Below are 13,983 nucleotides of genomic sequence, written 5' to 3'. Positions count from 1 at the left end.
GACGCTCGCGTCAACTGGTGCAAACAAATGGCCAATAAATACAATCGTGGTGCTTCAAAAGACGTATATAAGATTGTAACAGATGACGAATCATGAATATATGCATATGAGCCGGAACGTCAGCAGCAGTCGACTGTATGGGTGTTTCAAGATGAACCCAATCCAACAAAAGTTGTTCCCGCTCGAAGCACATCGAAACAAATGGTTGCCTGTTTTTTTCGGGAAAACTGGTCATGTGGCAACTGTGCCTTTAGAGGAACGTAGAATGGTCAACTCTGAATGGTACACAACAATTTGTTTGCCAGAGGTCTTCGGTCAAATACGGAAAACAAACAAACGCCGTCGGATCATTCTTCATCAAGACAATGCCAGCTGTCACACATCTCGTCTAACAACCGACTTTATGAACAGTCAAAAAATCGAATTGATGGATCATCTGCCGTACAGTCCTGATTTGGCACCCAATGACTTCTTCTTGTTCCCGAATGTCAAGAATAAATTGCGTGGACGATTTTCGTGGGCGGAAGATGCCATTGATGCTTTCAAAAACCATATTAAGGAGGTGTCTCAAGAAGATTGGAAAAACTGCTTTGACAAATGGTTCGAACGAATGCAAAAGTGTATTGACCATAAAGGAGAATACTTCGAAAAACAATAAAGCAGTTTTCAATGCCAAATTCCTGTTTTTTCATTGTTAGGCTCAAAATATAAATAGTGACCCTCGTAATATATCTTCTCTCCCATGAGTGATAAAATTAAGGAAATAGGTTGGTATCACTTTCTGTTATTTCCGAGCTTTTCGGTGATCTTGTTTGGATGCTTTGTAGTTGGGGAAAGAATCTGTGAGGAAGTGAGCGTTTGTTGCCGGTGTTTGTGTTCTGAATTAATCGAAACGAACATGAATTTGGAAGCTGTTGATACGGCAAAGTGCGGGTGCTTTACTGTTTGTTTGAGTTGGGTTATTAAGTTCACGTTTTGCACAGATAGGTTAATCAAGACTGTGCCTACAGTTTAATGTGGGATCCGAACTACCGTTGAATTTGTCTCAACTGGATATTGACCCCAGGACCCCTTGACTACAAGGCGATATTACCACTATGCCATCGTGGAACCCAAAGAGGTGAGTGTATTATTTAGCAATTTATATCTGTTTTGTTTAGCTCGAGGGAGAAAAGTGTAGAAATGAAAATCGTGGAAGCGAGGCGACCAACATCCGATTCACATGACTAAAGAATTATCTCACGGAGGCTTTGTGCGACACTTACAGGAGTTTGGAATTTATTGTGGTGAGTACATCGTCCATGCATGTGTTTCTCTTGGATGGAGATTGTAATGTTTATGTCCCTTGAGTCAGAAGCACCACCTTCATATGAATTGGAAAGGGGGGCAAAATTTGAATCAACAATTATATATATATATATATATGCATGTCTCTAATCGCTTGCCTCTTTCGTCGGTCCACGCTTCCCTACTGCAATGCAACAACACGGTGGTGGAGGCCACCGAGAATGCCTACACTGTCCGTTCGGTGTCAGCATTAAAAAAATACAACTGAATTCTGCTTTACATGCATAACTACAGTTTTACAAGCCCAAAAGTAACTTCCTTTTTTTTTTAAATGTTTCAAGAGAAAACACACTATTTTTCAGATGTAAACTTCAAAACCAGTACAGAAAATACAATTTAACAATATAAAGTACAAGAATTGTGCAGAGGAAAACCAGAAAAGTTGCATTTACAATCGCATGTACGACAGATATCATTGTGTCTCGGGTATGTGAAGGCAGTGCCCTTGAGCTACCAAAAGATGTCTTTGACATGCCTGCAGCATGCATAAGCACCTGGGAAATGGTTTGACAAGATAGGAGTGCCATTGCAACATTGCTCCAAGCGAAGGAGTGTCGCCTATAGAGATTCATCGTCTGATGAGAATTCAGTATGGTGACAAATGTATGAATGGACTGACAAGTTAAAAAATGGCATCAAAAGTGCAAAGGATTTTTCCTTGCCTGGGTCCAGCATTCATGGCAGTCACAAAAGACAACATTGCAGCCATGGAGAGTGTGATACAGAAAAACAGACATATCACAGTCAATTTTATTGAACATTAACATTGGATCAGCCCATGTTATCATTTAAGATGAGCTAAAGTTCTGAAAAATGTGCACGTGCCTCTTCCACGACAATGCGAGGTCACACTGTTAGAGCAACAGTGTCGACTATTGAAGAGCTGTGACTTGACTGCATTCAACACCCTCTGCACTCACAAGAACTTTCCTAGTCTTCAGTCCACTGAAAGAGGCACTGAATGGAAAGCTTTCTAAGACGACGATGAAGTTCTGTCAGTGGTGTATAAGTGGCTGCGCACCGTCCGAAAGAATCATTTTCCCGTGGTAGCTAAGTGCTTGTCAAGCACTGGTGTAAGTGCATTCAACTAGAAGAAGACTATGTTGAACATCAATAATATAATTATTTCAGTGTTTGCAATAAATACTCTGTAAAAAAAAAATCCGGTTTTCCTTTGAACGTATCTTGTATAATTAGCCTGTAATAGCTAACATAGCTAAGAGTAGAATATACCTTTTCCACGACAAAGTGCAACTGGAAGAGGATGATAATTATGAGCTCCATACTTTGCCTCTCTCTCAAACACTTTCTTGGAAGACACAGAAGCTGCTTGCTTAAAATTAGTTAATACTTTTTGGCTTGCCCTGGCTCCCCTATGAAGTTGAACTGTGATGTTTTGCAGCATTTTCCCCTATATTCAAAGTACACCTGTAAACAGAAAAAAATACATGTTTTTAAATATTTTTATTTTAATGGTTTTTCTAAGTGGTATACTTATATTTTTTACGTTCCTTCATTGCAATGGTTGTGAAATACACATTGTCATGATTTTGGTACAGGTGTTATCTCTATTTATGTTTCATTTCACGTCAATTTTCTGACACTTTCAGCTGATTACTACAATAATGGAAGAATTATGATTAGATTAAACTGACAAAGAAAGAAGTTCCAAGAACAAGGAACACCATGCCAAAGCTGGAAGAAGTAAATATGGCCATAAATTGGGCCTTTGAGAACAATTTTAGGGGGGTGTTGAGAAAATTTGGGAGGGGTTGCAGGTCTGTGGACAAATCACTAAACTTAATAAAATCGGTAACAGTTTCATTCATCAGAGACACATTTCTTCAATTTTTCACAAGAAACTACTTACGGAAATGAGTTTCTCCAAGGTCTCCAACGATAGTCGAGATATCTATTTGACCTGAAAATCATGTCATTGTTTCCAACCCCCTTTTTTTTTTAACTATGCTTGCCTAACCAAACCTAACCTAACCTTATCGGAATGGTTCGTGGTGCCATTAAGGTTTTCACATGACTAGAAACATTTTTTACACTAAAATAAGCCATTTCTCGAAGTGTTACGGAACGCACGTCATGGTGCGAGCCCCACAAACCATTCACAGATAGCCCCCAAAAACCTTTCCCGGATAACCCCACGGACCATTTACAGAAGGTTAGTTTAGGTTCAGTTAGGTTAGGCAAACATAGTTTTAAAAAAAACGGCGTGGTTACGTTTTCGCTTAAATTGAAGCAACGGGAATTGATTTCCGGCTGAAATAGATTTTAAGATGAAAGAAAATACCTCGAAGAACTTCGACAATGCTACAGAAACTGATTTCCGTAAGTAGTTTCTCCTGTAAATTTTAAGAAAGGTGTCTCCGATATAACGAACTGTTACCTTGGTTTCTAGTGAGAAAATAGTGCAACCTCCAAAGCTAAAAAATATTGGAAAATAATTTTCAGCTACTGTGACGAACAAATGTGGATGTTTGTACCTTACCACAATACCTAACAACCTCTGATTGTCCTTGGCCTTTTCCTTTAATTTTTCATGGAGTGCCAAAGGCAAACCAACATTACGGTTTCAATGGGTCATGATGGGGCCGGAAATTTGAAGGAGTTGCGCGTACTTTACGATCACTTCAGAATATACTGATACTGAGAACTATCATCCTGTTAACTTATTTTTTCTGCATGTTAATAAAACGTTCCAATAATAAACTTTACTCAATGCATATTTGACATCTAATGAAACCCTTCAAAATGTAATGTTGATATTTTTGCAGAAAACGAAAGTGGAAATAATGATAGCACTAATTGTCCCACACCAGAAAAATCTGTCGTCTTGAACTGTATAGATTAACTTTTCGGACGAAACTGGGTATAATTAAACAAGTCATATTGTACATAATCTATTATACATCAAATGTAAAAATTAACAGAGTTAAGCAGTTTCGAAATTTATATGTATGTGCTTGAGGGGAAGGACTAGTCGTAAAATACAAGCAACAGTAGTGTAAACAAAACTAACAAGATATCTAATTTCTCCATAAGTCGACTACGGTTTGTGGACCCAGATTGCGTCCATGCGTCCACCCAACTTTTGGGGGAATTTTTTTCATTTGCTATTTTTGTGATGGAAATTTGACTGAATAAAAATGTCAGCATTGGACAGAAGTTGAACTTTGTTAACATGTAATAATCATTTCGTATACTGCTACGGGATGGATAAAAACTTTAAGAAGTATTGGGAGGGCAGTGCCCAGTTCTTATTAACGCTTAATCGACACACTTAAAAAAAAGCTACGCTTAAGACAGACCTGGGTCCCTGTGACTCAGTTTTATAGCTATATATATAATTTTTGTACATAAAAAAGTTGGAAATTCACAATATTTGTTCATGCTGCCTTTAAATGTGTTTATTGGTAGTTGAAACAACAGTATGTTCATATGATAAAACAATTATTAACACTGTAACAAATAGATATATTGATAAAGATATTTATATAATGACAAAATATATGCATATATTGAAATGAGTGTGTACGAAGAACTATCTGCGTCATTGTCTCCAATCTTCATATGTTAGATGCCCTAGTGCCAGTAATTAAATACTTATTATATTAATTATAAAAGATAGAAATAAGAAAAATAACACAACTACAGTTTGACCAAAACCTCACCGAGAGTGTTGGTATAGTACCTTTCTCTAGGTGATTTCTCTCACTTTTCAAAACATAGACAACGTGTATACGTTTTTACCACAAAAGAAGTTAAATTGGTACTAATCTGATAGTCCCCGGACAGACTTCTTATTTTTTACAGAAGAAACTACTTACGGTAATAAGTTCCTGTAGCATTGTCTAACATCTGAAAGGTGTTTTGTGTGATGTAACGGTGTCCTCAAATTTAAAAGTTTGAGGCTCGTTTGAGGGCAGGTGACTCCGGCCAATTTCTAACATGCCTTTCTCTATAGAGAAAGCCGGGAAGCCGGAGCGGAGGCGGGGCCGCTGTAGTGGTAGGTCAATTACCCCAGGGGCGAAGCCCGGAATCGGTGGGAAATTTGGACTCAAAAATTTCAAACGAAAATAAATTTTTAGTTTAAATTTCCCACCGATTCCGGGACGAAAAACGTGAATTCACCTTAAAGAATGTTCCGCGAAGCAGATAGGTAAGTACGAATGTCAAAAATTGACAAAACGAAAAAGTTATAGGTGTCCGGGGACTATTAGATTTTTACCATTAAATTTGTCAGTGTTACTGCCATTTTCAGCTTCTTGATTCTTCTACATCATCTTATACATTGGAGTATTCACCTTTATTATCATCTTCCTCTACGCTTTCCCCTGTATCTCATTCATCTTCACTGACCTGTTATTCACTATCAGCCTATCAGCACCACTGATATTATCAATATCTGTTAGGGGATCATCCAAGATAGCAAGGATGTGTTTTTCGTTCACAATCCTCGATATAGCTTGGTTAATGTAAATATCACGTTAACACAAAAAGTAACACAAACGACACACCTGGGTCCTGGGGACCAAATGTTAGTTACTTTTGGCACATGTAGTACCCTCACAACGTTAGCCATTCCACTGGCTCGAAGAGAACAAAGGGCTATTGCCTGACAAGTTAAGTCCCGATATGCGAAGATCCCTGCGGAGCACTTCCTATTACGTCATCCTCCCCACCACTCTTCTACGTACTGGTCTGGCCTTGAGAGTACGAGTGGTGCCAACTCAGCAAAATTAAGCTAAAACAAATATGACAAACGATTTTTACTGTGTGGAATGGCGGTGCCGGTTCATATCAGTTTATCAGTGGTTCGTTTGATTTAATCCGGTCATTGAAAATGCGTGCGGTGCGCGGATCGTAAACTGTAGTATTACGCACGCGCGTTAAGGTTTATAACGAAGAGAAACTTCTGGGCGAATGACTTCATTTTCTGAATGCAACATCGAGCAGTGGCCTGTTTTTTTAAAAAAGCCGAGTGGGTTGGGGGTTCTTTTGTTTATCGTACAACAATCACTACGAGAAGGCAATCTGATAACACGCTTGCCTGCGTTCTTTTTTAAAGCATTGAAATGTTCTTGCTCTTTACTCTTGGCTGCATATTTTTGAAATGCAAAAATCAAATCATGCCGGGTCCAACGAAATCCACAAACTGCTCTGGAAAGCCCCTTAGAGGACAGGCCAGATATATTGTTTACAATGTTGCAACATATTTGCGACATCAGAAGGAGTTACATAAACTTAAGTATAATGTTGTCGAGTCCACAAGCGCCGACACGGAAGTATCTAAATGGATGGTTTCTCAAGTTTTAAAAGAATTGGATTGAATTGATTTGTTGTTTTAAGGCCACTTTATGCACAGTAAGGCTAATCGGGACTGGACCTACAGTTTAAAGTGGGATCCGAACAACTATGTGCCTCCACCGGGAATCGAACCCGGGACTCCTTGATTACAAGGCGACGACGCTACCACTGCGCCATCGGGGAGGCCAAGTTTTAAAAGAAGGAAAAGAGTCGTTGGCGAAAGGTGAGCTGAATTTCTGTACTACGACAGGTAGAAAATAGCCCAGGAAAAAGCGAATACAAATTTCGTTGAAAATCCTCAGACCATTCCGCTCCCTCCAGGTTGCAACACTGCGAACCAACGTCGCTGCGGAGAATGGAGTGGGAAATGTGGTGCGAGATGCGCAACAGCTATTTGCAGCGTCTTGTTTTTAAACTTGTCAAGTTATAGGAGGCTAGGCTACTGAGCCATTCACATCATTGCTGCCAATCACTTCGCAATGAAAGGCCAAACAAATTTCCGTCGGGTCGCTAAGACCCAGGTGTGTCGGTTAAGGGTTAAGATTTAAATTGTCAGGCGAATTCTTGTGGGGAGAATAAGCATTAAATTGGGGGGACTATAAAACTCTTGTTTATCACGGGAATTCTACTGAATGGGGGGGATTTATCATTAAGATGAAGGGGAGAACTCTCAAGGGAGAATGTCCCGATATTGGATATCAATGTTAAGTTTAAAATTGGCACAGAATTTCTATAGTAAGGGAGAATGGAACTTTAAAGTTCGAGGGGGGGGGGGGCAGAGGGAGCAATATTTAGTGCTTTGGTATAATATTCGTATGATTATCATTTAGGCTGTAATTTTTCTTTACAATTTGGAAGTCCTATGGTATCAAGTGGATTTTACTCTGAATTATTCGCTAAACAGGGTGGCGGTGGGCGTCATAACCCATCCGCACTTGTACCTTCACTCTTAAAAGAAACATCGGATACATGAAAAAGTAGTGCAGTAAAATATAGCTTCGACTATGTACTAAATAAGAAGTCCACGGGTAACTATTCGTTATTTTACGACGCTTTTCTGCCACGTTAGGATAACGAGGATGAGTGATGGTTAGACACAGCATTAGCTACGGGGGAAGGCAAGGGGCGCCACAAGCGCCGAGGCAAAGTGGGTGCTGAACGAGAAAAAAGAGAAAAATTTGGAAGGAGTAACGGTCGCGGCCCCTTGTGAAAATATTGACTAGTATTAGTATTATTGCCCGTTTCGAAATAAATACTCTAAAAATTTTCTTGCTCGCTTCGCTCGTATTGCTATTCCAAGTGTACGTACAAGGACTGATCGAAGGAACAGGACGATGGAAGTGGCCTCCTGAAAACCTAGGCTATATTATTTTCTACTGATAATGGTAGATAATTTTCTTGGTTCACATTCTGGGATATATTATATACGAAGAAGTAATAAGAGTTTTTGATTGTCTTACTATTTACGTGATATTATACCACATTTCCACTCTATTTTTTAGTGATGCACTCTTTTCGTCTTTGGCGCGCTGTGAAAATATTGACGCAAAATTCAATTAAATTAATATTCTTGTAAGTTTGCAAAGAAATAGATATAAAAAAATGTTCAGCTCCCTTCGCTCGCAAGTATAGTTTTTCAGCATATGATACCGCAATTCATTAAGTGAATAGATCACTTTCCAGAAAATCCCATGAATCGAGCGCCCAATGACAAAATTGCACGAATTTTGCTTCTAATTTATCCCCCCTCCAGCCTATTCACAGGACTTGGCCCGTACAATTTCTTCTTGCAGGTGCATTATTTTAACGATGTTGTTCTGAAATACTGTCGTATTGTCTATTCCCTATACTGTAACAGTTTTACTAAATAGTATACTACATAGTAACACTTTGGAAATAACCCGATACAAGAGAAAAATAAATATCGTAACTTGTCGCAGGAAGTGAATTTTGCACTTGAGATAAATCCAGCAAATTTTGTCTATGAAATACTCTAAGCATAGGAGGGGCATTTGTTGCAGTAGGTACTACCAGTCTACAGCTCTGTGTATGAAACAGTAATTTAACCAGTCACACGAACAAACCAGTTTTGGTTAAGGCAACTGTAGTACGAATATTTTATTGTGACCCACTGGCGTACGCAGGGTTTGGGAAAAGAGGAGCTGATGATGATGCAGCTCATAAAAATTTTAGAAAATTAAATTTTTCAAATGAAAGCAGCAAAGAACTCGGGAAAAGGCAAAATGATAGAACCAAAATTCCCCTTAAACGCCCCCTATTACCATTTTTGTCATTGATTGACTTTTAAACGAAGGTAAAGAATGATATTTACGAAATATTTTACACTATATCCCGTCTCCTCCCAGCACTCAGCTATATCTACCTAATACCTTTACAATTCCAGCCCCCTCCGATAAAAAATCCTGCATACGCTAGTGGTGTAGTTAGATTTTTCAATCTTATATTAATTTGAGGGCTTTTCAACATTTATTCCTCGTCCAAAAACACTGTTTATACATAATTCATTTTCTGGCATTTCAAATTATCTAACCAATCAACGTGCTAGCTTTCTGCGAGTCGAAAATTTACAACATTTAAAGATAAAACGACCACTTGACAGGCTATTGCATTAAAATTAAAATCATTTACTATATATTTATCAAAATATTTGGTGGGGATTATGATGAACGAATTTGGGGGAAACTGCGTCTAGGGTCTTGGGTGGGTGGGGAGGGAATCGGCACCCCTGAATTCCGGTCATTATAAATTGACATACGCCGTAACTTTATTTAATTATGTTCAATTCCACCCACGAAAAGTTAACCTGCGCTGTGATATGCAATATGCATAACGAAGATCCTAACTTCATTATTATTATTTGCCATGTCAGTCACGATAAAAAGTTTTGGTGGTTTGAAATGAGAGATTTACAGTTAGGGATAATTTGATAGGACGAAATATTGTTCGTGTGGTACTAAAAATCATAAAGCAATAATTACAACAAATTTCCAACTCTGTCCAGCATTCCATCCAATCATAAGGCAGATGGCATCAGAAAAAACATGCTCCACACACCCTCAAAATTTTCACAACACATCTAAAATTGTTCATAATGCTCGATTCGATTTATGGTTATTTTGGCTCTAAATTTATCTCTTAACCCCGATTAACCTCTGGTGGAGAGGTAGAGGTTGGGGATATTTTCTGGGACAATCCAGGACCGACCTCAACGATGCCCGGTGCAAATATACTGTTAGTCCCTCCCCCTCTGGGATTGAAATAACAGGAAGCTTTTTGTTTCTCTTGAGAATACAAACTGAAGTGTTATTTTATCTTCTCGTAGTACAGCATGATTGAATGAATAGCAAGTATCTTTCATTTTCTCATACTTTTAAATTCATTACGTAAGTAGATTTACATATCCGGATTTAGGTTTTAATTTGCACTAAAATATTCTTAGTTTTACAGTTAATACGAAATTACCTATTTCTGAGCAGTTAAAGGTGGACGATTTTCTGTCTTTTCGAATATAAATGATCGACATTTCTTATTTTTCAAAACACGCTTATCACGATAAGACATATAACAAATCTAGGCACACTTATTTTGTTCAACTGCCTTCGAAGCACAATATTTAGGATTTTGTTATGCTTTTCAGAAGGAAGGAATTTAAGAGGGATATGTGCAATCTGGCTGTAACATTAATTAATGTCTATAGGATACATCTCTGTTTTATATCTTGGTCCACGAGATTCTATTAAAAAATATGATACAAATTCTTACAAGTACACAAATATTTCTTCTACGCATTTTCTTTTGCTCTAAACCTGGTTATTTCTCCACAAGTGAACCTTGTGAGAAATGAAGAACGCAATATATATGTCCCTCCTACCCTGTTGATTCATTGCACTACTTCTACAGGAATCATTGCCATATATTGTTATTGTTCGACAGTCTACAGGTGAGTTTCACTGACGTCATCATAATCCATATTATGGGATGGAGTCGCCATGATTGCGAGCCTTCTAGATAAACGAACGCGACCAAACATTGGAGCGGGGGAGATATAAACGCAGATGTTCATTGTGCAATGATCCCGCTCATAATTTAATTCTCTGAAAATGGATAAGCGCTTTTTCGGCTTATCCAAACTAGAGGTAAGTACGAGAATTGTTGACAAGAAAGCGCTCGCTCTCTATGGCTTGTAGTGTTGCCCACAAGACGAGACGAGACGAGACTTTGGTCTGTCTCGTCCCGTCTCGTGAAAAAGCTGTCTCGTCTCGAAAATATTCGATTGTCCCGTCTCGTGTCCCGTCTCGAAGGGTTCTGTCTCGTCTCGTTTTGTCTCGTCTCGTCTCGTAAAAGTGATCCGGGATATCATGCCAACAAAAGTCAAAAGTAGCAGAAACACAAAATATTTTTCTGGAAATTGGGATAAAGCTCCAAATATTTACCATGTGTGGTGAGAATAAATAAGGTTCGTTAATCATGAGGACATTAATATTAAAAATGCAGTTTCTTGGTTACTGATTGCTAGATATCTTATGAAATCTACCTTGTGTTTTTTCTCGCTTCCATACAACTGTCTATCCATCGTACATTTAAGTGAGTCTCTTTTTCATTACTGCTATATCTTTTGGAAGTTTTTAAATGTTTTCCCCTGGACCTTCCTTCTTTCTGAATGTCGAACTTCCGTGCACTATGAAAATTTACATTTTTTAAAAAAATTCTATGCTTGACTCTGGAAGCAACGAAAACATTTTTAAATGTGTAGTACGAACACAAAAGACTATCCAAAATTGCAATACTTAGTACATTACAAATAGAAAGCATTTATTGTTCTTAATGTTGTTAAACATCCCCTTCTATGACATAAGTTTCATAAAGTGTTTCTTTGTGATATTGTGCTGTTTCTTATTTTCAGCTTACGACGCACATACTTGTTTGTTTTCCCTTTAGCCTCTAAGCCCGGTACCACCAACGCTTGATAAAATTTATCCTTCGGCAGGCACGCATCTAGAAATATATTTCGGGGGAGGGTGTCTGAGCCAAGTGTTTCAGAAAAAGGATAATAATAACATTAACGACAACACTGAAGCAAATGTATAAATTAATACATTAATATAATTCATGGATCTATTCACTTGAATATGAAAATTAAGCAATTCTACATATTATTATTATTACATGAAATGTTACAAAGACTGGCTTTGGCATACGTGTACTTATGATCGCCAAAATTTGCATAAAAACAGCTGTCCTGGCAAGGAAATTAATGTCAAAAAAGGAGATGAATTGAATATTTGCTTAATAATTAAAAAGGATGTTAAATCCAGTTGACGAAAAAGAAAGTTCCTAATTAATATTTTATGCTCATTATTATAAGTAGTAGTGTACAAAAATCTTCATTGATACTGTCATTCAAATCCGTATGATCCCAATAGAATCCTTGTTTTCTAGTAGGTTCGGCAGGAATAAGTAGCCCTCGATTATGCTAAACAAATATATTTTATGTTTAGCTAGAGCAAGGCCCCAGGTGGATGCAAGAAGCCGTTCCTGCAAAAGTGTATGTTTCACGAATCGAAGAAACGTGACAAAACCATGTAACGTGTAGCAGTGTTCACGTTACAAATATGCATATAAACTTAAATATTTTTCTTGGTTTAGTACTTAAAATTTTTGTGTGTTAATGGTTAATTACCAAGAAAAGTGGAACACACCTCGTATATAGACTATACATCATAATGTTAAATATAAGTTAAAAGAGTTTGTTTCTTTCTGCCAGCAAGCTGAGCTGGAATTTCATTATCGGTGACAACAATGCGAGAAAGCAGTAGAATGACAGCACTTTGTTCCTACGCGTCAGCAAAAATTTGATGCGGCTGGTGTTATGTTACATCCGGTCGTAGCGGGCCACGAGCGGTTTTATTGTTGAGTCAGCAGAACGTGTCTGATCACGTTGAAGACGTCGGAAGCGGTGGGGGAGGGGGTCAATGGATTTGTCCCGTTGTTTCTTGATGTATGCTAACCTAACACGTGCATATGTTTGTGTGTGTGTGCGTGTGTGTGTGTGTCTGTGTGTGTGGAGGAAATGCGCGCGCAACCATTGCGTATGATGGAAAGACATGAAGAAATGATTTAAAGATGGCGCCGAAGGTGTTGTACCCCCCCCCCCGAAAGCTTAGCGGCTAAGGTTATTGCTCTGTAAAACAAGAGGCGTCGAGGGTTCGATTCCTGGTAGAGTCAATATTGATCGATTGATAGATTGAGTTCGTTTTTTTAAGTCCGTTTTATGCACGGTAAAACTAATCAGGATTGGACCTACAGTTGAAAAGTGGTGATTCGGACCACTATGTGCCTCCACCGAGTATCGAACCTGGGACCCTTTGATTACAAGGCGACGATGTCAATATTGAATGGTCTCGATTAGTCTGTGTGTAAATAAAGGCAACAAAATGGTTGAGTTCGAAAATCGAGTTGGGTTAGTGGTTAATGTTGTCACCTGGCAATGAAGAGGTCGCGGGTTCGATTCTCTAGGTAGTTAAATTAGGCCAATTGTTTAGTCCCGCCATTATAGGTCCCCGATTAGTCCATCTGTGCATAAATAGTGTTTAAATAAAATCAATATGGTGGCCTTGGGTTAGTGGTTATTGTTGTCGCCTGGTAATGAAGAGGTCGCGGGTTCGATTTTCTAGGTAGTTAAATGAGGCCAATTGTTTTGTCCCGCCATTATAGGTTCCCGATTAGTCCATCTGTGCATAAATAGTATTTCAATAAAATCAAAATGGCGGCCGCGTTTTGTGTTTAGCGGCAGCGGCGGCGGCGCGGGGGTGTTCTTTATTCCGCGAGATGTTTTAACCAAGTGGTTGAGGGTTCGATTCCCAATGTTGGTGAAAATTGGATATTCAATTGTATTTGTTTAAAAGTTCCGATTAGCTTTTTGTGCACAAAGAGAAAATGAACTAATTGGAAATAGGATGTTTATGCTGTAATGAAAGGGTCCCCGGGTTCGATTCACAATGTCAAATTGGCTGATAATGATGTTGTTTTTTAAAAAAAAAAAAAAAAGAAGTGTGAATAAATTAGAATCTGTTGTTTTGCCGTGTGGGGCCCCAGTAACGATTATCTTAAATGCATAAAGAGTAGGTAAAATAAGCAAGATGGCCGTCACTATTGTTTTGTGATCAAAGAGGAGTCACAGGTTCGATTCAATCAAAGGAGGCAACATTCTATGTTTCAATTCCATGTAAAAGTCTAAAGTTATGTTTCGATTAACCTCAATGCATAAAGAGGAATTAAACAAAAACAAGCAAAATG

The 13,983-nt window shown here is 38.4% G+C and overlaps 1 protein-coding gene across 5 annotated transcripts in view; it reads right to left on the bottom strand.

Annotated features, from left to right (window-relative positions):
* Window positions 1-13,983, bottom strand: part of Oat (Ornithine aminotransferase precursor) — a 108,845-nt gene that overhangs the window by 45,862 nt on the left and 49,000 nt on the right. For 2 of the 5 annotated variants that reach the window (XM_083134673.1, XM_083134677.1), the window contains exons 1-2: window positions 3,843-4,126; window positions 2,581-2,775 (exon numbers count right to left, since the gene is read on the bottom strand). In XM_083134673.1, coding sequence (XP_082990799.1) covers window positions 2,581-2,752 — 172 coding nt within the window. In that variant the 5' untranslated portion in view covers window positions 2,753-2,775; window positions 3,843-4,126. Of the gene's footprint in view, window positions 1-2,580; window positions 2,776-3,842; window positions 4,127-13,983 lie in introns of those variants that run through there. The other 3 variants (XM_083134675.1, XM_083134676.1, XM_083134674.1) reach the window with 3 other exon arrangements.

This window comes from Lepisma saccharinum, chromosome 1 (genome assembly GCF_977018435.1).
Source record: "Lepisma saccharinum chromosome 1, izLepSacc3.1, whole genome shotgun sequence".
NCBI classification, from domain to species: Eukaryota; Metazoa; Arthropoda; class Insecta; order Zygentoma; family Lepismatidae; genus Lepisma; species Lepisma saccharinum.
Note: the sequence above shows the minus strand (reverse complement) of the source record. Positions and strands in the feature narration are given on the sequence as shown.